This window comes from Adiantum capillus-veneris, chromosome 8 (genome assembly GCF_014529385.1).
Source record: "Adiantum capillus-veneris isolate H3 chromosome 8, ASM1452938v2, whole genome shotgun sequence".
Lineage (NCBI taxonomy): Eukaryota > Viridiplantae > Streptophyta > Polypodiopsida > Polypodiales > Pteridaceae > Adiantum > Adiantum capillus-veneris.
In genome coordinates, this window is record NC_140938.1 from 24,520,397 (window position 1) to 24,544,267 (window position 23,871).

The 23,871-nt window shown below is 44.2% G+C and overlaps 1 protein-coding gene across 3 annotated transcripts in view; it reads right to left on the bottom strand.

Annotated features, from left to right (window-relative positions):
* NADK1 (NAD kinase 1) overlaps nucleotides 1-17,810 on the bottom strand; it is a 99,841-nt gene extending 82,031 nt beyond the window's left edge. The window contains exons 1-2 of one of the 3 annotated variants that reach the window (XM_086517682.1): nucleotides 17,617-17,788; nucleotides 17,191-17,324 (exon numbers count right to left, since the gene is read on the bottom strand). In XM_086517682.1, the coding sequence (XP_086373808.1) occupies nucleotides 17,191-17,323 (133 nt within the window). In that variant the 5' untranslated portion in view covers nucleotide 17,324; nucleotides 17,617-17,788. Of the gene's footprint in view, nucleotides 1-1,471; nucleotides 1,659-17,190; nucleotides 17,330-17,616 lie in introns of those variants that run through there. The other 2 variants (XM_086517681.1, XM_086517680.1) reach the window with 2 other exon arrangements.
* Between the last annotated feature and the right edge of the window lie 6,061 nt (nucleotides 17,811-23,871).

Below are 23,871 nucleotides of genomic sequence, written 5' to 3' on the forward strand. Positions count from 1 at the left end.
TAGAGGACCTAGATTCACAAGCTTGTTTTGGAGAGCAATGTGGGAGTATATAAGCACTCAGCTTATGTTCTCGTCCTCATTTCATCCACAGAAAAATGGGCAATCGAAGATAGCCAGCTCAGTGGTTTTGGCCTTGCTGAAGTACTATGTCTATGATCTTGGCTAAGCATGGCATGAGCCAATGAGAGGCAAGGAGCAGGGAGCGAGAGGGGCCGACCAAGGCTAGGAGAGGACTTGCTTTTTGCTCATTCACACACACGCACACACACACACACACACTCTCACACATTCTCTCATTGTGTTGAGCAAGAACTCCATCTCCTTCTCCAAGCTTGAGAAGTAACGAGCCTACACCAACACCTCTTGGCTATGGAATGCAAAACCAACCAAGAGCCAAGCTTCAATGGCATGCTCATCTTCTCTACCATCTATATTACTATGCTAAGCTAAGCTTCAAAAGTAATCTAAGGTGAGGAAAGTACTTCTTTCTCGTGTGCTACTTCTTCTTCCTCTTCCCTTCCCTCACTCCAATGCCATGGGCCCTTCCAAGTACAAGAAAAAAATAAATGGTGTATCCTTTCGACTGATGTTACCAGATACTTGGAAGATTCACAATGCATTCCATGTGAGTCTATTGAGACCTTTCAAAAGTGAAGTACCAGAGGACAAGGAGCCAAATGAGCAACCTGAGCGGGAGAGATTCTCGTTCCAGAACACGTCCTAGCACAAAAGAAAGGAAAGTGAAAGGTAAGGTGGACCACCATTATTTAGTCAAGTTCAGAAATCATCCGGCTCTCGACGCCAAGTGGATAGAGGAGGAGGACTTAGCAAATTCTCCTCAGATACTAGAGCTTTACCTTGAGGCTTTTGGTTTAGCAACGACTATCCCGAATGTTATCGATGAATCAGTAGGTTGAATCTCATAGGTGCAGACTCCACAAGAGGGGAGCCACCCCACTCCATTGTCACAGGTTGTGTCACAAAGTGATGACCTGGTATGACCTAATGGATGGACTCCGGACAAAGAGGGGCCCAAACCCTAGTGAAAGAGGCAGATGAAGTTTTACCAAACTTTGAGGTCTTGCCGAGCAGCCTATTGTTTTAAAGGCTAGTTTCTCCAACTTATGGGACCTTGTCCAAAGAGGCACAAGACATTAAAGTAAAAGCAGGAGGTCCCACTTACATAAAAACTGACGTGGCACAGTGTATGGATTTCCGCGCTTTGCAATAGACTACTGACGTGGCACAACGTATGGACCCCCGCGATTTGCGGCAACTTGCAGCACTAGCTTTTAGGGCAAGATGCTTTTGGACTTGTAGCTTTTCATGTACTGCTTTTGGGCCAAGAGCCTTTATAAGAATTGCCAAGGCCTCTCTCAAGAAGATTGGTGTGGTCTCTTTTCTCTCTCTCTACGTCTCTCTCTTTCATTCAATTAGTTTAGTTCAATTCTTGCAAGTGAAGGAAAGTAACCTTGTGTTTGTGCGAAGTACTAGATCCGAGCTAAATCCTTTAACACTTCCGCTGCACCTGACAGTAGTGCTTGCTTCTTTCAACCGCGCCGAAAGCGATGCAGAATAATCTGCTCCGGCTGCATGTCTTCAACATCGTCTACAATCTCGAGTTCGGTTTCTTCAAAAATTTCCGTTGGGGGATCTCCCTAAAACAATGTCAACCAAAAAAACAAATAATGGTGTGTATTGGTAATGAGTTGGTAACCGCAAATTCATAAACACATCTTTTACTTTTTTCATGCCTGGAAATGGACTATGCTTCCTAAAAAACTGTAGACGAAATGCAAAAACAAGTGACAGAGTATCATACTTTCTTGCAAAAAATGCCATCTAATACTTTTCTACCCGAATTTATAACCTCTAAAAAAACACAAACAAAAAACTAATGCTTGATGGATAATCCTACTAATACTTGTGTTGTGACTAAGTCCTACCAAGGAATGAGCATGCAAAATTTATTGACATGATCTAAAATGGTGAAACATTGGGTATTCCTTGAATGCAAACTTTCTACCTTTCCTAAAAAGATCTCCATGCTTCTGTGCTAATCCGTGAGTGAATCATGTGCATCGTGCTATATGGATTTCTTATAAGAAGGTAAGACGCAAAAACAGTGACGAAAATACAAGAGACTGTCACGAATGAGAGACTCAAAATATATACCGACTTTTTTTGCGAACAAAGGATAGGTTTTGTGGACCTTGACTCGAGAGCCAAGATTTCTCCTACATGATTGATCATCTCTGAAATTGGGTTAGCTTTACTAGGAACATAATCAATTAAACCACCAAATTGCTTACAAGATTGGAATCATCTAGCTTGACGGTCACTCCAAGGTATACTTGGTATAGACTGGAGCCACTTGAGGGCTTGATGATTCTTACAAACAATCGAATCTCTATCATGCAAAAAATGCTTCTCATGTTGTAGAGAATGAATGGCGGAGAGAAGTTCCTTTCCATGCAATGACCGATTCTTTTTTACTGTGTATTGAGAGATGCTACTGAATTTGTGGTTTATCCCCTTTCAAAACATGAAAGTGAGAGTTAATTACAAAGAATATGCTCACAGTGAATGACCACAAGAGAGGCCCCTTCGTGATAGAGATAATGAGCGTGTTATCTTTCCGATCAACTTGCGGCTTAAGCTCACAAAACCACTTAATGCCGAAAATCATCACATCCAGAGGGAGGAGAAACCACAAACAACGATAAAAATCTGTGAATTGAACTAAGACTATTCCTTTACGCCATTCATGCGTGATTGAAGAGTACATGCCAGGAGCAAATCCAAAAACTACAATGTCATCTGTTGGAATACCTTCTAAGCGTGCCGCTATTCACAAGAGAATCACATCATGCATACTTCCACGATCAAACAAGATCACAATGCGTTGACCATTCACATGACCATCACACTTCATGAGAGACTCGTCATTAGAAACGTGGGGCACATTAGTTTTATGACACTAACAAAAGATGTGGCTCTTCTATAATAAGTATTGTGGGTTCTTTTCTAAGACAATCACTTTTCATGTGACCTTTAGTGTGACACTTAAAACATCTTCCTTCCTTCCCATATTCAATTCATTCTTCAAGACTTAACCAACCGCATACTATTCCTTGAGCATATTTTTCATCAGGTTTAGTCTTTTTTTACTATCATTGTTTAGTAAGGAGTTTTGTGCTCTAGGTGTAGTGGAAGACTGAAAAGAAGAGGTATTGTGGTTCTTACCATTGTTCTTATCATTCTGTTGGTTTTGAGGGTTTTGCGTGGTACTTGAAGATGATTTGCTCTCCTTAGGCTTACCTCTGTTGTGCTTCATTTCTTGCTTATCCTAACGTCATTGTAGTCCTTAGGGTCGAAAACTTGGACATTGTATTAATGTACTCGTCCAAACCAAAGAGGAAAGCCTCCTTGCGATCCTCATCTAACTTACACAATTGAACACCAATCTGCAAAATACAGTTAGAAAAAGACATAACAAGAGTTCTAGCCTCTCCAATCCTCTTTCAGCTGATCAAGGTACTACGCTGCCATAAAACGAGCCTTGAGCTTGTCTTGGATGTCAATCCAGCTATAAGACAGTGGTTTGCCATCCACGGCATGCTCAAGATGCTCAGCCAATTGTGCCTCTTGCCAAGCTTGATATCAATTAATTGCATCACTCGATGCTTGATAAATACATAGCAACAGTCAAAACTTTAGTGTTACTGCTTTTCTTAGTAGTACCAAAGTAAGCGTTAAATTGATGCAACCGAGAGTAAATCAAACTTACTGAAAGTCAACTTTTCAGTGACTAAATTGTTGGAGCCGTCACTCTACATGGTCTACGTGATGACTCGTTAGCCTCCTTCAGTGGTTTGCTCTTCAAGGAGAGCACGCGCAAGACCAAGTCTTGCACGCATTGGTCTCGCAGCACCTCGCGTACTAGATCCATAGCAACCACCTTCTTTTCAGCCACTATGCGTTGAGCTTCACATTCCCTCTCTAGAGCGGCGAGCCATGCGTTCCCTTGCCGCAGCGGCCCGTTGAGCCTCCTTTTTCCTTTTGACTTCGGCTCCTTGAGCTTCCTTTGCCCTTCAATTGCAGCTCGTTGAGCTTCCTTTTCCTTTCGACTACTACTCGTTGAACCTCTTGATGTACCATCATCTCCATCATGGACTTTACCAAAGCCTCCATGGAATTTGGTGCAATCTATGGCATAGATGAGGATCCGGAAATGGTCCTCCCGGTGTAGGGACTTCTTCTCCTATTTCACACTCATCACCTTCATGCAAAATATCCATTACGCTTCGAGGTGATGACCATGCACTGAATACTAGGGTACTTGGGGTACTCTGGTACATGGGATTCTTGGGTACTTAGGGTACTTGGGGTTCTTGGGTACTTAGGGTACTTGGGTACTTGCAGTAATTGGGGTTCTTGGTACCTAGTACTACTTGCAATCTACAATGAAGAAGGCTTCTCGCTTATCCAAGCTCAATTCCTTCCTACAGGTGCACCCCTTGGGCACCTTGCGCTCACACCACAGTTGCTTTTTCCCACCTCACGTTGATTGGCATGTCGCAATGTGCGAGGTCTGCTCTCAATGAGTGGTAAAGAGGAGCGAGGGGAGGTTGGACAAGCCCTCTTTTCTGAGTTACCTGCCACTCTTCAACAACACAGAATATATTGATCGCCATGTCCAAGCAAAAAAAAATATTGTGCTTCTTTTATAGCTTAATGGTCCTTAAGACAAAGCGTTGAAGACGAGAGCGTGTCCGATGCACGATGGACTAAGGGTGAGAGTGGCTAATAAGTCTGGGCCAGGGATACGAAGATTCTTTGAGAAAATAATCTGAGAGAGGTCCTTTGGGTTCTTTTCTTGAATGATAATGTTGAACACTGCCAAAGACCTCTAATGCCAATGTAATGTGCAGCGGAAGTAATTGATGGTGAATGCTCAAGATTAGTGCTCAATGTGTACTAACGTTCCTTTTATTGAATGAGAGATGTGCAAAGACTCGAGAAAGAAGAGAGAATGATACTGTGCGTGAAGGTTCTGCGAGTAACAGAGACAGGAGACTAACATCGGATGGGGAGTCCCAAACCCCCCTCCAAGGGGCCCCCCTCTCTAGCGACTCTCTATCGCTAGAGAGGTGCTTTAGATTGCACAAATGTTGATACAATGGCCCTAGACGTTGAGTTTTTGCTGATGCGATCTTGCTATTGATGCTTGGATCTGCGAGGCTAAGGGTAGAAATGCAAAAACACTAGTGGAACTAACGGGATCTGCAACCGTTGACGAGGCTATGGCTGATATACTATGGCCAACATCGAGGGTGGGCTGACAATTGAAAAACATTGGCTGAACTAAGGGCTGAATCTCAAAACGCTGGAGTGACTGCTATATTTGCAACAATACGGGGAAGTAATGGCTGAAAACTGCTACCATTAGTGTTGATCTGGTACTGCAGGCTGGATCTCATATTGTAGACTGATGCTAGGTTGGCATGCCAGGGTTGTAACTTGTTGGAGGTGATGGTGGAAAAGGCTAACATGTTGAGGTACTGCAGGTACTTGGTGCTTGTACTGGCACCAATCTTTGGGGCCAATGCATCTGGAAGCAAAACTCCACCGCTTCATGTTGACTCTCTCTCTCTCTCTCTCTCTCTCTCTCTCTCTCTCTCTCTCTCTCTCTCTCTCTCTCTCTCTCTCTCTCAACCCTAGCCTAGCCGAAGGCAGAACTCCTCCTCCTCATCGCATCGGCCTCCCTGGGGCGAGGGGCAGCCCTGTGGGAGTGCCTTCAGTCCCATAGCTCCGCCCCCACTCCTCTTCTCCCAAGCATTACCCACTCAACGACTGCCTGCATGTTAGCCGCCTATACCTCGACGATTGCTTGCAATTTTCGGTGACTGTTCCTTCGACTGCACGCCCTGGCTTCAACCCGATTTGATTTGATTTGCTTTGCTTTGCCCTTCCACCAACAAAATAACACTAGCACCCTATCACACACAGTAAACAGTAAACAAACGCCTCTTCAACCCTAAACAGAGAAGCTTCTTCTCACAAGAATAGGCAGAGTTTCGAACTCGTTCTGACGCTCAAGGCTTTTCCCCGCGAATAGTGCTTCTCCAAGCTGCGATGCAAGGCGCAGGCTCTCTCTCCCCCATCAAGCGGACTCGTCTTTTCGTGTCCACCCCACGAGTGGACCACCTTCACCTCCAAATTCAAGAACTCAAAGACGAGAATGCCCAACTCAACGTGCGTATAGCAGCCCTTGAGACTCGTCTCTCCTCCTTGGAGTCCCAAAAGCAAGTCGACAACGAGCAACTTCTCACCAAAGCAAACGACGTCGAGCACACCCTCACCGCAAGCGTGGCCAACCTTGCCAACCAAGTTCAACAAGCAACCGTTGTCGTCTCCTCCAAAGTGGAAGAATGTATGCAAGAACGCCGCCGACAGGAAGGACTCGCACTCTCTGTCCAAATTGGTGGCTTGCCCTCCACTTGGTGCAAGGAGAGCGACAACTACACCTCGACACTAGACAAGCTCAACCAAGCCATTCACCCAACCAAGCTTGATCCCAACACAATTGAAAAGGTTCACCACGACAAACCAACCAACGCATCCTTGTCTTCAAAACCAAAGAGGCACGCATAGCACTTCTACACCAAGGACGACTTCTCAAGGGCAGCAAAGTATAGATCAGTGAGCCTTTCACCCCTTCCCAACTCAAAGTCAAAAAACAAGAACTCCAAAAGGTTCGAGAAGCGCAAGCAGCTGGCAAATGGGTTGTCTACCGAGGCAGCAAGGCCATCGTCAAGGACTTTCGGGCTCCAAAAACTCCCAAGCCACTTTTTCCCTCTTCCCCCCCTAAGTACATATGTCACAGTTTTTTTGTATCCACAGTAGTCATGATTCTCCATGTACTCCTCTAGTAAGAGGTCCAGTTATGTATGTTTTCTTGGTCCCATAGGTCATATTTGACCTCCGAGGACGATAATGTATCTATCTCTGATTCTCTCTCTCTCTCTCTCTCTCTCTCTCTCTCTCTCTCTCTCTCTCTCTCTCTCTCTCTCTCTCTCTCTCAAATAGTTGTAGTTTCTCTTTGTGTATTGCTATTGATTTCTCACTTAGGTGTCCAAGCCTATTACTTTGCGTTGACAAAGTGGCAGACTGTACGGATTTCTGCGTATTGGGATGATTGCTGACGTGGCAGTTGTATGGATTTCTGTGATTTACGCTGGCAGCTTTTGGGCATTGCTTTTGGACCATATGCTTTTGAGTTTGAAGGCTTTTCATGTAAATTGTTGTTGGGCCTAGGGCCTTTAAATATGAGGCCATGGGCTCATTCTTTGGCATGCTTCCTGGAGAAGGTGCAGAGTCTGGAGTACCGGCTTGTACTGTGTTGATGCAATATAAAGAAATACCGAAAGAGGCGCCAAGGTTTGGGGCCAATACTCTCTGGGGTGGAATTCCGCCACTCCGTGTCGCATGTCGTCTCTCTCTCTCTCAGTTCAGTTGTTATTGAAGTGCTAAAAGTCTGTTCAGTCTGTCCTGTTCTATTGGCACGTGGTGCACGTCTTGTGACAATGGTATCAGAGCATCAGACGTGCGCTTTTCTGAACCCTAATACGGGTCCTACATAAGAGTAGATACAACAAACCGAAGACTAATAGAATTTTATGTGAAGTATCTTCGGGTCCCAACCCCAGACTTATTAGCCACTTATGTGAAGTATCTTCGAGTATCGGCTTGTACTATGTTGATGCAATATAAAGAAATACCAAAAGGGGAGCCAAAGTTTGGGGCCAATACTCTCTGGGGTGGAATTCCGCCACTCTCTCTCTCTCTCTCTCTCTCTCTCTCTCTCTCTCTCTCTCTCTCTCTCTCTCTCTCTCTCTCTCTCTCTCTCTCAGTTCAATTGTTATTGAAGTGCTAAAAGTCTGTTCACTCTGTTCTTTTCTATTGACACATGGTGTCCGTCTTCTGACAGTGGTATCAGAGCATCAGATGTGTGCTTTTCTGAACCCTAATACCGGTTGTACAAAAGAGCAAATGAGCAAACCAGAGACTACTGGAATTTTATGTGAAGTATCTTTGGGTCCTGACCCCGGACTTATTAGCCACTTATGTGAAGTATCTTCGAGTACCGGCTTGTACTGTGTTGATGCAATATAAAGAAATACCCAAGGTTTGGGGCCAATACTCTCTGGGGTGGAATTCCACCACTTCGTGTCACGTGTCATCTCTCTCTCTCAGTTCAATTGTTATTGAAGTGCTAAAAGTCTGTTTAGTCTGTCCTTTTCTATTGGCACGTGGTGCCCGTCTTGTGACAGTGGTATCAGAGCATCACCCGTGTGCTTTTCTAAAACCTAATACCGCTCCTACAAAAGAGTATACAAAGCAAACCAAAGACTACTGGAATTTTATGTGAAGTATCTTCGGGTCCCGACCCCGGACTTATTAGCCAATTATCCTCGAGTATCGACTTGTACTGTGTTGATGCAATATAAAGAAATACTGAAAGGGACGCCAAGGTTTGGGGCCAATACTCTCTGGGATGGAATTCCGCCACTCCGTGTCGCGTGTCTTCTCTCTCTCTCTCTCTCTCTCTCTCTCTCTCTCTCTCTCTCTCTCTCTCTCTCTCTCTCTCTCTCTCTCTCTCTCTCTCTCTCAATTCAGATGGTATTGAAGTGCTAAAAGTTTGTTTAGTATGTTCTTTTCTATTGGCAAGTGGTGCCCGTCTCGTGACAGTGGTATCAGAGCATCAGGCGTGTGCTTTTCTGAACCAGAATACCGGTCCTACAAAAGAGCAGATAGAGAAAACCAGAGACTACTGGAATTTTATGTGAAGTATCTTTAGGTCCCGACCCCAGACTTATTAGCCACTTATGTGAAGTATCTTCGAGTACCAGCTTGTATTGTGTTGATGCAATATAAAGAAATACCAAAAGGGGCGCCAAGGTTTAGGGCCAATACTCTATGGGTGGAATTCCGCCACTCCGTGTCACGTGTCGTCTCTCTCTCTCTCACTTCAGTTGTTATTGAAGTGCTAAAAGTCTGTTCAGTCTGTTTTATTCTATTGGCACGTGGTGCCGGTCTTGTGACAATGGTATCAGAGCATCAGGCGTGTGCTTTTCTGAACCCTAATACCAGCACTACAAAAGAGTAGACCGAATGGAATTTTATGTGAAGTATCTTCGGGTCCCGACCCCAAACTTATTAGCAGAGTGACAGGGAACGGGCGAAACGGGCCCCTCCCATTCCCGGAACGCGTTCCCAACTAGGTCAGGGGGCCAGAACGAATACACGGGCGAAATGACGTTCCCGGATTTTCTGTAACCGGAATGGCTGGCAGAACGGGAACGGAACCGCAGTTTTCAAAAAATCTGGCCATTGGACAGTTTGAAAAGTCCGACTGTTGGGGTTTTTTTGGGCGCCTTTCAGAGGTTTAAGAGGGGGGGGGAGGGGGTCTTCTCCTCTCCTATATAAGCCAAGGGACTCAAGGCAATGAGGCACATCTATTATCTCCCTCAAGGGTCAAGGCAAGAGCCGGTTGTTTCAACTTTCCTCAAGCCTTTAAGCCTTCTCCACCTCTTCATCAAGCCAAGGCACTCTCTCTCCCTCCCTTGGGCCTCAAGGCTCAACCTTGAGGCTTGCCGCACCACTTCTCCCTCAAGCTCCACCTCTCTAGCTCTCTCGAGTCTCGAGTCATGATTCAATCATTCATCACCTCTCTCCCTCTCACTTGCGCCTCAAGGCTTAAGCTTGAGAGTCAAGACTCCACCTCTCCCTCACTCTCCACCGCTCCATCATCCTCTCTCTCTCTCTCTCTCTCTCTCTCTCTCTCTCTCTCTCTCTCTCTCTCTCTCTCTCTCTCTCTCTCTCTCTCTCTCTCTCTCTCTCGCTCTCGATTCCTTCCTCTCTCGAGAGTCGAATCTCATCACTTATTGCACAAGCTTCCGCATCAAGCGAACGTGACCCCTTGGGTGCCAAGAAGAAGAAGGACGAAGCATCATGGTGGGATGAAGTGCATTCCAGAGTGTTGGGAAAGTCCGGTGGTGCACGCGCATGGAAGTGCAAACTATGCGGCTTCGAACGCCAATCTGGCACAACCAAAGTCCGTGCTCACCTCCTTAAGCTAGAAGGACAACAAGTAACAATATGCAAGGCCGCAACGAGCAATTGTTGAAGGTATTTGAAGCCAAGGATGCTACCATCAAAGCCAACAAAGAAGAGAAAGAAGTGGCAAGGCCTAAGCATCCCGCAATCGACCCCAACAACTTGGTTTTTCCCTCTTCTACACCTTCTTCATCGGTTGGTGGTGATAATAATGCGGCAGCGACAGAGACGGCGGTGACATCATTTCGATCACCATTTTCAATGCCTAATACTACTCTGGTCTCCACTTCCCAGTCTCAACAACGCACCCTACATACCACTTGGGATCCAAAAAGGAAGGAGGATGTGGAAGCAAGTGTTGCCCGCTTTTTCTATCATGATCACATCCCCTTCATAAAGGCTCGGTAAGACTTATTATCACTTTCATACAATCTCGATTCTCATTCTCGTCTAAATAGTAAGTACTAATACCTCTTGTGTGCAATGTCTTGGTCGAAGTATTTGAAGACCATGTACACAAGGATTGGAGAGAATGGGGCACGCTACGTGCCACCCTCTTCCGAGGCCCTCCGTACTACTCTACTCGATAGAGACAGAGACAAGGCCGTTGGGGAGATAGCAACACTCAACATGAAGAGGCAATGGACGAAGTATTGCGTGACCCTCATTCCGGATGGATGGAGCAACACTAGGAGGAGGTTCATCCATGGCATTGTTGCCTATTCTAAAGAGGAGATGTATTTTGCCCACTCCCATAACGCCACGGAGACAAGAAAATCAGCAGATGTCCTTGCGAGTGAGTGGGCCTCCGCCGTAGAGACCATTTGGTCGGACCTTGTGATAGGTCTAGTCATCGATGGGGAGGCATCAAACAGGGCAGCCGGAGAAGGCGCTTATCCTCACACTGTGTCCTTTTGCATGGCACATTGCCTTAACAACCTCTTGAAGGATTTCAACAAACTACCTTGGATAGAGCCTCTCATTGCATCCACGTCCAAGGTGGTTTCTTTCATCAACAACCACAACATACTTCGAGCCAAGTCCTTGAAGCGGTCAGGGGGCAAAGTGCTTCTAAAGTATTGTGAGACCTGCTTCGCCTACAACTATCTAATGGTAAGCCACTTTGTAGAGTGTCAAAGTGCAGTGCGGTAGCTCTTCATCAGTATAGAGTTTTCTGAGACTTCCCATGCAAGTACATTCGCAGGGATCCTTTGTACAGGGAAGGTAGAGGATCCTAAGTTTTGGGAGTCTCTAAAGACTATTGACAAAATGGTGAAACCAGTGATCCACTCGCTTAGAGTGATGGATGGTATGCAACCTTGCACTGGCAAGGTCTATCAAGCAATGGATCGCATGGTCAAGGCGCTTGGAGATCATGAGAAGGACCCAGATAGGCTCAAAGAAATCAAAGAGCTTTGCAGTAGCAAGCGAAATGCCTGCAGTTCACCTCTTCATGGTGCAGCTTTTGTGTTGGACCCAGAGTTCCAGGGTGCACACATTGCAACACTATCTTGAAGAAGCTTCACACTGATCGTGACATGCAACGCAAAATCAAGGATCAGCTTGCATTTTATAGGGATATACGAGGATCATTTGGGACAGTCGATTCCCAAATTCATCGCACCAAGATTTCCTTCGTCTTGTGGTGACAAGAAAATGGTTTAGATGGTCCCGATCTTCAACGACTTGCCCTCCGCATTCTCAGCCAAGCGGTTAGCTCCTCTTGCTTGGAGCAATTTTGGAGTGTATATAGCCACATTGCATCAAGAAAGAGAAACCGACTTGGAATGGAGAAAGCAAATGACCTGGTTTCTGTCAGTGCAAACTTAAGAATGCTTTGCAAGTAAGCATCCAAAGTGACAGATCCTTTTCCACAGTGGAAGATGGAGGCAAATAATTCATTCCAAAAATTCACAAAGCAAAATATTGCCAATTCATTCGTAATTTTCTATCTGGTATTTTGTTCTGGAGCAAGTATCTACTCCCTCAATTCTATTTTCCATCTATCAATCATTCTCGTTCTTGTGACTTTTTGGGACACCGTGCAGATATATGTCCTTGTTCCCCATATTCAAAACACTTTCCTGTTTTGAAACATTCGTCTTTCTGTTCTTCTGTCAGTCGAGGTCGTGTATCTTTCTGTCGTCTGCTTCTATTATGACTTGTTGAAGGTTCGCCCGATGGATAAGTCAAGTTACCTGAATGCATAGCAAAGCCTTGCTTAGCATATCCCATCAACTACTGTACGGACTCAAATTTCTGTGACAAACAGTAGTCTCGTATCTCTTTGGGCAATCCACAACAGAATCGCTCGATTTGCTGCTTGAAACTCATCTTCTTAAAGGATGAAGCACGTAGAAAAACATCCCAAAATCTCTCACTATAAGTATCCAAAGTTTCTGCCTTGACCATCTGAAGATGATTCCAATCAGTAATCACGTCTCGTTCGTATTCTTCAGTGAGCCACAAAGAAATAAAGAGTCTCTTGAACTTCAGTCACTTTGTTGGTGCTTCTTCTCTTAACAGAAGAAGAGTGGACCACCATGTTTGTGCATTGCCTTCCAAAAATGATGTTGCCCACCTAATCTTGGAGTGCTCTATATAGCGGCTTCCTAAAAATGCTATGTCAAACTATTGAATAAAGGCTAAAGCCTTGGAAGCATCTCAAAACCCTAAAACGGTTTCAAACTTTACTGCTTGTCCACCCTCTTTGAATTCATTGGTCTTTTTGCCCTTATCTTCGAGAAATTCATATTGGTTGGCTCTGTAAAAGTGCTTCCTTTTTTAATAAAACGTATGGTCATCGGAGTCAAAACTCTCACAAGAGGATGAATCCTCATCAAAGCTGTCAGAAAAGTGTCGGATCCGCTTTTCTTGGCCTTCTTCTTGTTCTTTCCAACTCTCTGGTTCTTTTGTCGTTTCTTGCCCTTCTTTCCTCATCATCACTGAAGTCAAAAGAGGATAAGTTGTCCGAGCTATCAGAAGAATTTGAGGACGAACTAGACAATCCTTCGAAGCGTACATGCTTCTTCTCTTTTCTTGCATTCGCAAGAGGATTTTCAGCCCAAATAACCGGGTAGTCAATTCCCTTGTTGTGTTTCTTCAATTACTTCTTCTTTGCCCCCAAAGGTTGGTTGACTCTTCTTTCAACAACGTCCTCAAGTTCATCTTCAGTAAACATCCGTGGGACAGGAGGTTTCTAGAGGGCTGACTTTATTGGGGAATCGATGGCTTTCTGCCAATGGGAATGCACCTCCTCGATCGGGTGCCGGGTCAAAAATTTTGCATACTTGGGATCCTTTGCAAACTGAAGCATCTGCTTTGCACAATCATCAACCTACTGTTGATGCTGCATCTCCATCAATTGATAATCCGTAGGCCGTGAAGGCCCGTACTCTTGTTCTGATTATCCCTTCGAATTTTTCGTACTTTCACTGAATTCGGAGTTGTCGAGTGGGTTCGTCTAATTCTTGTGGGATTTGTCGGTTGAATACATGTGTGTCGCAATAAGAGGATCGGATTTCCCGGTAGAAGAGAAATCGGCTATGCTCTGATAGTCACAGACTTGGATACCCCACGTCGAAAATCTGGCACAACACACGAGAGAATCACTTAAAATACTTCACAACTTTATCACACTTTAATAATTGGAGTCGACACGATCCGGCATAGTTCCATGCCCAGAGGTATTGGTCCCAAAAATATGGCGCCCCTTTTAGTATTTCTTTTTATATTAATGCTTGAGCAAAGTACAACACCCGCAGGACCTCTGCGTCCAAATGCTCTGCAAAGTGAGGCCCCTAAGGTCTATTTATTCTTCAGAACAAGGGATGCCCCAAAAGCAGTAAACTCAAAAGCAGCATCTGGTCCCAAAAACTACCCAAAAGCAATCAGCGCAATTAGCGAAAATCCGTACACTCTGCCACGTCAACGGCTATCAACACTTTTTGCGAAAAAACCGTACAACAGCCACGTCAAAAGTCAACCCAAATCGCGGAAAATCCGTACGGAAGCCACGTCAACAGTCAGCGCAGATCACGCAAATTTATACTGTCTATCCACATCACCATCCGTACTATCCAGGTGGTCATGCCACGTCATCAATTTGTGACGGTCTTTTTGTTTACGCCATCTTTTTGTGAGATTTGGAAGAACTTAAAATTTCAATTTATTAGAGTTAGAAACAGAACGCCAAGAATTCTTGCAAGCTCACGCCAATTGTTTATCTGAGGATTTGCTTGGGGAGATACCTCTTGAGAGACCTGAAGATCATTCGATTGGTTTGATCCTGGTAGTATGCCACCGATCCAGCCACCTTACAGAGTGAGCAAAACCCAAAATGAGGAATTAATGAGTCATGTAAAGGAACATCTCAAAAAGGATCTAATTCAGCCTATTACATCGCCTTTTTGTTCACCAATGTTTCTTGTTTGAGGAAAGATAGATCTTGGAAAATGTGCATTGACTACAAAGCTCTCAACAAAATCACCATCAAAAATAGGTTCCCAATACCTAGGATCAACGATATACTTGACAAACTATAGGGTTCTTCCTGTTTTAGCAGAATCAATTTGAAAAGTGGCTACCATCACATCAGGAACGCTCCTAGAGATGTATACAAGACCATGTTCAGGACATCCTTCAGATTGTACGAGTATTTGGTAATGCCTTTCAATCTCATAAATGCTCTTGCAACGTTCAACATGATGGACTGGATTTAAGAGAGTATGGATAGCTTGTGGGCACCTTCTTTGACGACATCATCGTATAATCCAAGAATGAAGAGGAACACGAGAAACATCTCTTACAGGATTTTGAGGCGCTATGAAAACACAAATTGGTTATCAACAGGAAGAAGAGTGAGTTCTTCCTGCCAGAGATACACTTTTTGGGACACGTCGTCTCAACAGAAGGTGCACAGATGGACCAAGCCAAGATAGAGACCATTCGGAATTGGCTAGATCTTAAGAATATTCGCGAAGTTCGAAGCTTTTTGGGTTTGTGCTCGTAATATGGGCAATTTATTTGGAAGTTTGCAAAGATTGCATTCATTGACTCAAAAAGGTGTTCCGTTCACTACGCGACCCTCCAAAATTGCAGCATTCAATACTCTCAAAGAGAAGTTGACGACTCATCCTGCTTGGATATTGCAGGATTTACAACAGTCGTTTGAGGTTACTATGACACTTGTGGTAGCAGTCAGGGAGCGGTCTTAGTGCAGGAGGGCCATGTCATAGATTATGAGAGTAGAATGTTCTCAAGACCTAAGAGGGTTGCACAAATATACAAGAAAGAGTTGTTGGCATTGATACACGCTCTAACTCGTTGGAGACATTAAATACTTGGAGGCTTGGAGCACATTTCAGAATGTTTACAGATCACGGTTGTGTGTGACGCATGGTCTGAGGAAACAAGTTTGACCAAGTGTCTTAGTCCTCCTTTTGTTGGGCATAAAGGCATCGAGGGTACCTTGAAAGGGGTAGAAAAGTATTTCTATTGGCCTCGACTCGAGAAGGACCTGGACGAGTTTGTGCACACTTGCTTGGTGTGTCAAAAAGTGAAGTTTGACCGGCACAAATCAGCAAAACGACTCCACCTCCAGCCTTTACCTTTTCCAACCTTGGGAAAGTAAAGCAATGGATTTTATCTTTGATCCCCGGAAAACTCAGTGGACATGATGGTATTTGGACCCTAATAGACAGAGCCAGCAAGTAGGCTCACTTTTTATTGGTAAAGAAGATAGTGAAAGCCAATCATTTTGCCAAGCTATTCGTCTCGCACATTTTCAGACTACATGGCATGCCTACTTTTATAGTGTCAGATAAAGACCCCAAATTCGTGAGTTTTCTTGGAGAGCAATGTGAGAAAATATATAGGCACTCAAGCTTAAATTCTCATCGTCATTTCATTTAAGTGCTCAAACAAAGAAACTGACACTAAGGGATCTACAGTAGTAGGGCCGAGGCCACTCTACCAGGTCCCTGTATAGGCAAGAGAGGCCAAAGAGCCTCTAGTTGCTAACAGTTGCAACAAGGAAGAACAGGTTAGCACAAGACAACTTCCCTATCGAGACAACCAACCAAATGGGCTCCAAGGGAGAACTGTAACATCCAAGTGGGCATAATGGTGTCAAAAGTCAGCTTATAGTGAGTATCGTCTGCAATTTGTGAGAATGCAAGAAATAGCTTAGATCTACAGCACAGTGCAGCAGCCCAACCGTCCCTCATGGTCAAGCATCAGTAAAGCTCCATAGCCAAAGCTGTCTCCACTCAGCTAAATAGCATCCTCAAACTTTGTGATAGAGTAGCAACCCCCAACAGATGGAGTAGTGCTCTGCAATTAAAGGGGATGAGATCGCATTGATCGAGACAGGTAAGAAGCCGACCCCTTGTCCCGACTGGCCAATCTATGTGAGTCTACTCACCAAACTGTCAACCCTCCTGATCTTGAACGTAAGAATTCCAGATTAGAAGTTGATGCTCAATCTCCTTGACGGCTGCCGAATCAGCTCTCCTCATCTCCAACCAATCCCACAAAGCAGAACCATGGAGACAGAGCATCAGTAATGTGATGAGGAACATCCATAAAAAGAAGATGATAGTTACATTTTACGTGTGTGTGTGTGTGTGCGCACGCGCGCGTGTACACCCCCCCCCCCCACAAAAAAAAAAAAAAAATGTACCACATGCAATAAAGCCCAAAAGAAACCAAAATACCCTTTTCTGTGTAACAGCGATATTAACCCATCACACCTATCTGTATCTGCACACTATGAGTAAGATCATATCGCAAGAAATCTTCATTGTTTTCAAAATGGAGGGCTTCCACACAGTCCTAAGCTAATCGCCAAAAAAAAAGTAAAAGAAACTTGAAAAGTGTCAGCTGTGATAAAAAACAAAAGTTGCTCTCAAATGTCATTCAGAGAACTCAAATGCTTGAGCAGTGCAAAATCATCATGTCTGCTTGTTTGTTGTAATTTCACCCCCAAAGGAGAAACAAACACGATAGGTACATATATACTTCATCATAAAAGATGACCACACAGGTAAGGAAAACAGAAGCACTAACTTCTTAAAGCTTCAGAAAACTCCACTAGGTGATCATCCATGGAACCTGGTGTTGATTCTTGAAGGGATTCTTGCAGCACTTTCTTGGAATGAAGAGAAGATGCTAGCTTCTCCCACTCCGTTTCATCGAGCATCCTATTCACAACACCATGATTAGAAGCCTCCTTGTTGTTTCTGAAGGAAGACTGAATAGACCAACAATTAGTTCCACTGGCGTATTCTGATACAAAGTTTGCGCATAGCTTATAAATCCATTCATTCAATCAGATTCCAAAATGCCTCTCTCTCTCTCTCTCTCTCTCTCTCTCTCTCTCTCTCTCGGAAATGCAAGAAAATCTGAATTGCTTGCGGTGAATAAGGGCGAAGGGACAATACAGAGACACGCGCACACACACTCACAGAGAGAGAGAGAGAGAGAGAGAGAGACCTGGGATAATGGTTGTCCTTGAGAGGTGGAGGCGCTCATCGTCTAAAAAACGCCTGTTAAAGCCATGCATATGAAGCTTAATCGCAATAAACGCTCCAGCACTCACAAAAAGGGAGGAAGGACTGAGGGAGGCTCTCTCTCTCTCTCTCTCTCCCCCTCCCCGGTGTGTCTGCGCACATTAATGAAGTGATGAAGGTGTCGAGATTGAAATTCAATGTATAGCACGTAGGACAATCTGAACCGCTGAATTGCGGAGATCGTGTTGCAGATCCGTTGGATTGGTTATTCATGTCCTAACGCTTACATGTTTTGCCACGTCCGCGCCAATATGGGTCCATAGCGCCCATGATCTTCTCCCCGGTTGAATTCCATTGCAATGGATTAGTTAGGCAAGGAAGAAGCTTAGAGAGCCTTCACATAGATATTAGAGGGTCTTTCAAGTTAAGAAATGCAGTCTCATAGGCCTCCACCACCACATTAAATAAGGTGCACATCTTAGAAGCACCTCTATCATAGAGGATCCATGAACCACCCTTAACATTTTGGAAGGCCTTCCAAATTGGAAATGTTCTGCTAGAGCAAGTCAACTAGATCTTTTTACCTCCTATCAAAAGTTTTCTTTTTGTCCTCGTTTGGAAACTCCAATGGCCCCACCTATCTACTTGCTAGGAGATCACCTATGGGAATGCACAACCTTCAAAAGGTGGGCCTTTCAATTTGGAAGGCCCACGTGCAGGCGCTCTTAGTGTCCACACCAGCATAAGAAGAACATTTCTGGACCCACCTCACCATGGGTGAGCCCTAACCCCCTTCTAAACAAATAATTGCCATCCACTTTTCAATGCGAAGTGCATGCGGGCATCACACATCAATCGTTGATCCTACGGTTGAAGTCAAACAGCACAACCATTACACCTTGACATTTTGCTTGCTGCTAGTGTCATCAATTTTACATCAAAACCTTACCTCCACCTCTTGGGAACGGGGTGCATAGAGGTAGGTGACACACATGCAGCCTTTCGTCCAGAGGCTCCGAATCCAACCTTGGTGCCTCAACCATTTTGTTCATTGAAGAGTTTGATGCTTCATTAACTTCAAAGGCCATGCACATGACATTCAAAATTCATCGTAGCAGTAACATAACAAGCATATTTTGTCCACATCTGGTGTGAAGGTAATTGATGCAACTCGCTCTGAAGTAATGGCAGAGAGAGAATTTCGATGGTGGGAGGAAGACCATGTTTGTGGACAGGCATGGACGGTAAAATCTTGCATTTCCTATCAAGAATCCCAATGTCAGTTGTCATGACTAGGTTCTCGACCTCTAGCTTAAGTTGGCTTCTTCTATGTAAGATAGTGTAGTTGTAATATGTTGCATGCAACAACATGGCCGCGTGTTTCTCTATCTTTTTGCCTAGCAGATGCTTTCAATGTGATGGAGTAGGGCTATGTGTAACGTTAATAAACTTATGAACCATTTCTTTTTATCTCTTGTGATTAACTACAGCTTAGCGCACACACAAAGCATAATATTTAGTGAATGACGTAGCATAGAGGATCAAATTTTTTAGGCCACTCCCCCTACCCCCGGGAGGAATCTTTCATTATAACTTTGGTCATGATTATATACGTCAAGATATTGATATATGTATACCCCTTTTAATAATTACTACAAACCATAGGCTTAGTACTTGATTGATCACATAATTAAAAGCTCCATTTTGCTAAAGTTGTACATATATCCTAGTCTTGCTCTCCAAGATGTCAAATTAAATGAATCGGGTAACCTTGCAGAGAGTGAGAGAGAAGCTTGTACATTAAAAAATACATGAGCAAATATAACGGCAATTCTTGTTTGCAGAAACCATGATGGGATCATAGAAATCCCTGGTTCTCCTTTACAGCAAAGAATCCATGATTAAGGAGAGTAGCAACTACCTTGTACCGCAAGAAGAGGGTTCTCTACAAAGCCTAAGCATACTCATATAGAGAAGGAGAGCCCTTCCCTTGCATCACAAAAATTCCTGCTTTGCTGCAATAATTCAAGCAAAACTTCCTCTCACAGACTCCTGATCAAATAATACCAGACACAAAAATTGTTCATTTTGACATTTTTGGTAGACACTAGGGTCGTTTTTGTTAGATACCCTTTGTTTGTGATATTCCACAAATACTCTCACTACGTCTCTTATTGGCAGTCCTGCTTCTTTTTCCCCTTTATTCTTATAATGAGCATGCACCTTTTCTTTCTAAGTGTTTGTAAGGTCTGCAACCTAGAGACTGGGGGTGACTTGATAGTTAGGCCTTCCTTTATTCTTAGATTCCATTGATGACACCTTACTCCAATCCAGAGAAGCAAGGACACAAACAATAGAAGTGAGGGAGGCCTCTATTCTTCATGGACGTGGATGTAATGTCTTACACCACAAGCAATTCAATAACCCAAAGGTTATGATCAAAGCTAAATCTTTGGGGGGTGATGTCATAATAATCAATATCTAATTCTCCTAAATGATTTTCTCATGTTAAACTGATCATTTAATATGGGGAAGTGCTAGGGGAGAAAAAGCTAGAATATTGGTTAAGCTAGCAGACCAGCCACAGTAGGGATCCAAAGGAGGGAAAATAGGGATCAAAAGGGGGGGCCATCTGTAACAGAGCCATGTGCAACAATGGGCTTAAAAGACCCTAAGGCTCAAGCCATTAAGACTTCCAAAATGCTAAGGTTCCAAAATTCAAAGGTTGTGTCCAAAGGTCAAACATTGGGGGAATGGGATGCTTTGTGTGTATCCCAAAAGTCTTTGGCAATTCCTTCATAGGAGGGGGCGAGCCTTGCAAGTAGGGCATGAGAGACAAACTCACACACGCACCCACACACACACACACACACACACAAACTCCCTTTACAAGTAGGGCATGAGAGAGAAACTCACACACACACACACACAAACTCCCTTTACACAAAGGGAATGAGGGACACATGTCAGCTCCCTAGCCCAAATGCCCACAAGGTGTACCCAATTCCTATTGGATGGCCTTGGAGGTGGACCACTGAGAATTAGACTAGAGTAAATCTACTTTAAATAATTTAAAACCACTTAATAAAAGAACCAATAAGAATTAAGCTCTCTAGAAGACTATTGGACAGTCTCCCAAGGGGACCAATGAGCATTCGACAGCCCAATGGCTTGCCTGATTCCTATTGGCCAGGAGGCAAAGGGGTCCAATGAGAGTTTAGTTGAATTAAATAATTACCTAAAGCTCTCACAAAAGGGGAAAGGGGGACACATGTCAGAAGGCTATCACTTATGCTGCTTAATTACCATTGGCTAGGCCTGGGGAGGTCCAATAGGATGCTAGCAAGAACAAACAGCAAGAGGGGTCGACCAAGAGAGAGAGAGGGGGCTGATTTTTCAAATGCATTATCACCTACACACTCACATCACCTACACACTCACACTAGCTCATGTGTGAAGTAAAGAAATTATCACCTACCCCAAGCTTGTGAGAAGGGAGGCCAACACCAAGAACTCTTGGCTTTGTGACGCAAATCCAACCAAGAGCCAAGCTTCAATGCATGCTCATCTCCTCTACCATGATAATTACTAAGCTAAGCTATGCTAATATGAGTTATTATGTGAGGAGATGTACATCTTTCTCATAAGAATGCTCATTCTTCCTCTCAATCTACTCTCATACTCCACTAGCTCTCACCATCTTCGAAGGTCTGTGAGGTCTTGGGTCTGAGACCGTGAGGGAATTGATGTTGTGTTTGATAAGTGTTTTGCGTAGTGCATGAAGTTTCCATCTTCATTGCACTAGCTAGTATTGAAGGACCACAAGAAATTGTATTGTAAAATGTCTCTCTTGATGGGAGAAATCATAATACAAAGCCTTTTGGAGGGGGGACCGGCTCCATGAAAATCCGGTCCTCAACTGTTGTCAATTGCTTAATTTCTCTCTCTTTTGAAGTATTGTTCATGCTATCTAACTAGGTGTTATGCTTTTTGTTGCTTTCTCCACCCCAGCACTCTTGTTAATCTCATTAGGGATCTATTCTAATGAAATGCTCACTATGTTCATGCTATTTTCCGCTACACACACTAGGCCATTAAATGTTACATTGGTATCAGAGCACAAGGTTTCTCTTTTTTTGCTCAAGAAGGGATGTCCTTAAGCTAGCTATAAATGGTTGGTACTATTAATTGCATGTGAGTAAGTAGAATAGGGATTTTTCAGCTTTGCAGTGCGCCTGCCTTTGTACAGTTAACGGGGCATCACCGTTGAGAGCTATGATCTTAATAGTGGAGTCCTACGGGGCTTGCCTACGGCTTAACCACTATTGAGCTATTAGAAGCTTGATAGGAGCCGAGAGCTATGGTCTTAATAGTGGAGTCCTACGGGGCTTGCATACGGCTTAATCACTATTGAGCTATTGAGCTATTAGAAGCTTGACAGGATCCGGGGCTGTTTTGGTGTTGAGCGACCCTCTCTTCTATTCCTTGCAATTAATGGTATTCGAGCCACGGGTACAGTAGCTTGAGTGCTTTTTCTAAAGGGGTAAGGAGGAGTAGCAATTAGGGCTTGAAGTGCCAAAGTACACCTAAAAGTTGTAAGAATGGCTGACAATAGTAAAGAGAGTGAAATTAATGTTGATAACTTTTATTTTGCTAATGAGGAAGCTACTAATGATGCCCCAATGCTTGTTAACTATCTTGTCTCTAGGCTTCAACAAGCCATGGGCAATCCATCCCTCCAAAGTGAAGTGCAACGGTAGCTTCGTGCTCATGGGATTCTCCAAGCTCCCCACCATGACAAGAGAACGAACACCTAGGAAGCCTCCTTGTGAGACTTCCAAAAGAGGTCTCTCTCCGATTTGGGAAGAAGAAGAGGATCCCTATGAAGGGCTCAGAAATTTTCTCCTTGATGACGCATCTCCTTCTCAAAGGAGAATTCAAGAGCCTCCACCACGAGAAAGAAGTGAGTCTCCCGCCACCTCAGCAGAGATGGCTCCACAAAGACGGCGGGCTAAACGCTCTCCATCACCTCCAAAACGGAGAAGACCATCGCATACTTCTCCACACCATACTTCAAAGAGGGATGACAAAAATCAAGCGAAGAAAAAGGCGAGAAAGAGGACACCCTCTTCTCCATCTTCTTCATCCTCTTCCTCTTATGAAAGTGATGGTCAAAACAACGAAGATCAAGGCAAGAAAAAGGCGAGAAAGAGGTCACCCTCTTCTCCATCTTCCTCAAATTCTTCATCTTCTGAAGAAAGTGATGGTGCAACCTTTGAACCATCAAAAAGAAGAGGCCGTAGGAAATCCTATGCCGCGTGGAAGAGGTCATCCAAGCTCAAGAAGTTCAAAGAGGGAGGGAAGAGCATCTCTTTCATTACCTATGATGGCACTTTTGGTGCTACGAACAAAGTCTTGGCCTTTATCCAACAATTTGATGCGGTGTTCGAAGATGAGGGCTTCACGGAGTCCTCTAAAGCTACGCCATGTAGCTATGCACTTTCAAAAAATCCGCCAGACAATGGTGGTCTAGCCTACGGGCCAACGGTGAAGCTCCACGAACATGGAAAGCTTTAAGAGCTTCCATTATGAAGCAGTTTTTGGCCACCGATGCCAAAGACAAAGTACTCACCGAATGGCGAAGCTTAAAGCTCTCTCCCTATGAATCTATCCACAAATATGTAGACAAGTTTTGGGACCTACAACTCAAAGCCACTATCTTCAAAAAGTTGGATTTTGGAGAGCAAAAGCAGCAATTTTGTGTGGGCTTAACCGAAGAAATGGCGGAGTATGTCAACTCCCAAAGGCCACACACCATATCAACGGTAATACATCATAGTATGGTGGCCTCTCGAATCAATTTCCAAACAGGGGCTAAGAGCAATTCGAAGCCCCCTGAAAACAAGGGTTCCAATGAGCCTAAGGGGAAGGACAATGTCCAAAAGTCTCCTATGGGCAACTCCAACAAAGCTAAAGAGAAGGGAGTTTATAAAGGCAAAAATAAACTCTCTCCTGAAGAGCTTGAGCGTTATCGCAAGGATAACTGATGTTTCAAGTGCGGCGAACAAGGGCATGCGTACCACGCTTGTCCCCAAAAGAACAACCGCCATGATCCTCCTAGAGCTACCTTGGTCGAAATCCAAGAGGAGGAAACTCACCACAAAGGATCTCCTCTATGCCATGCTTGGGGAAAGGTAAGAGAATATGATGCTTTTATTCTCTTTGACCCCGGTTCTAC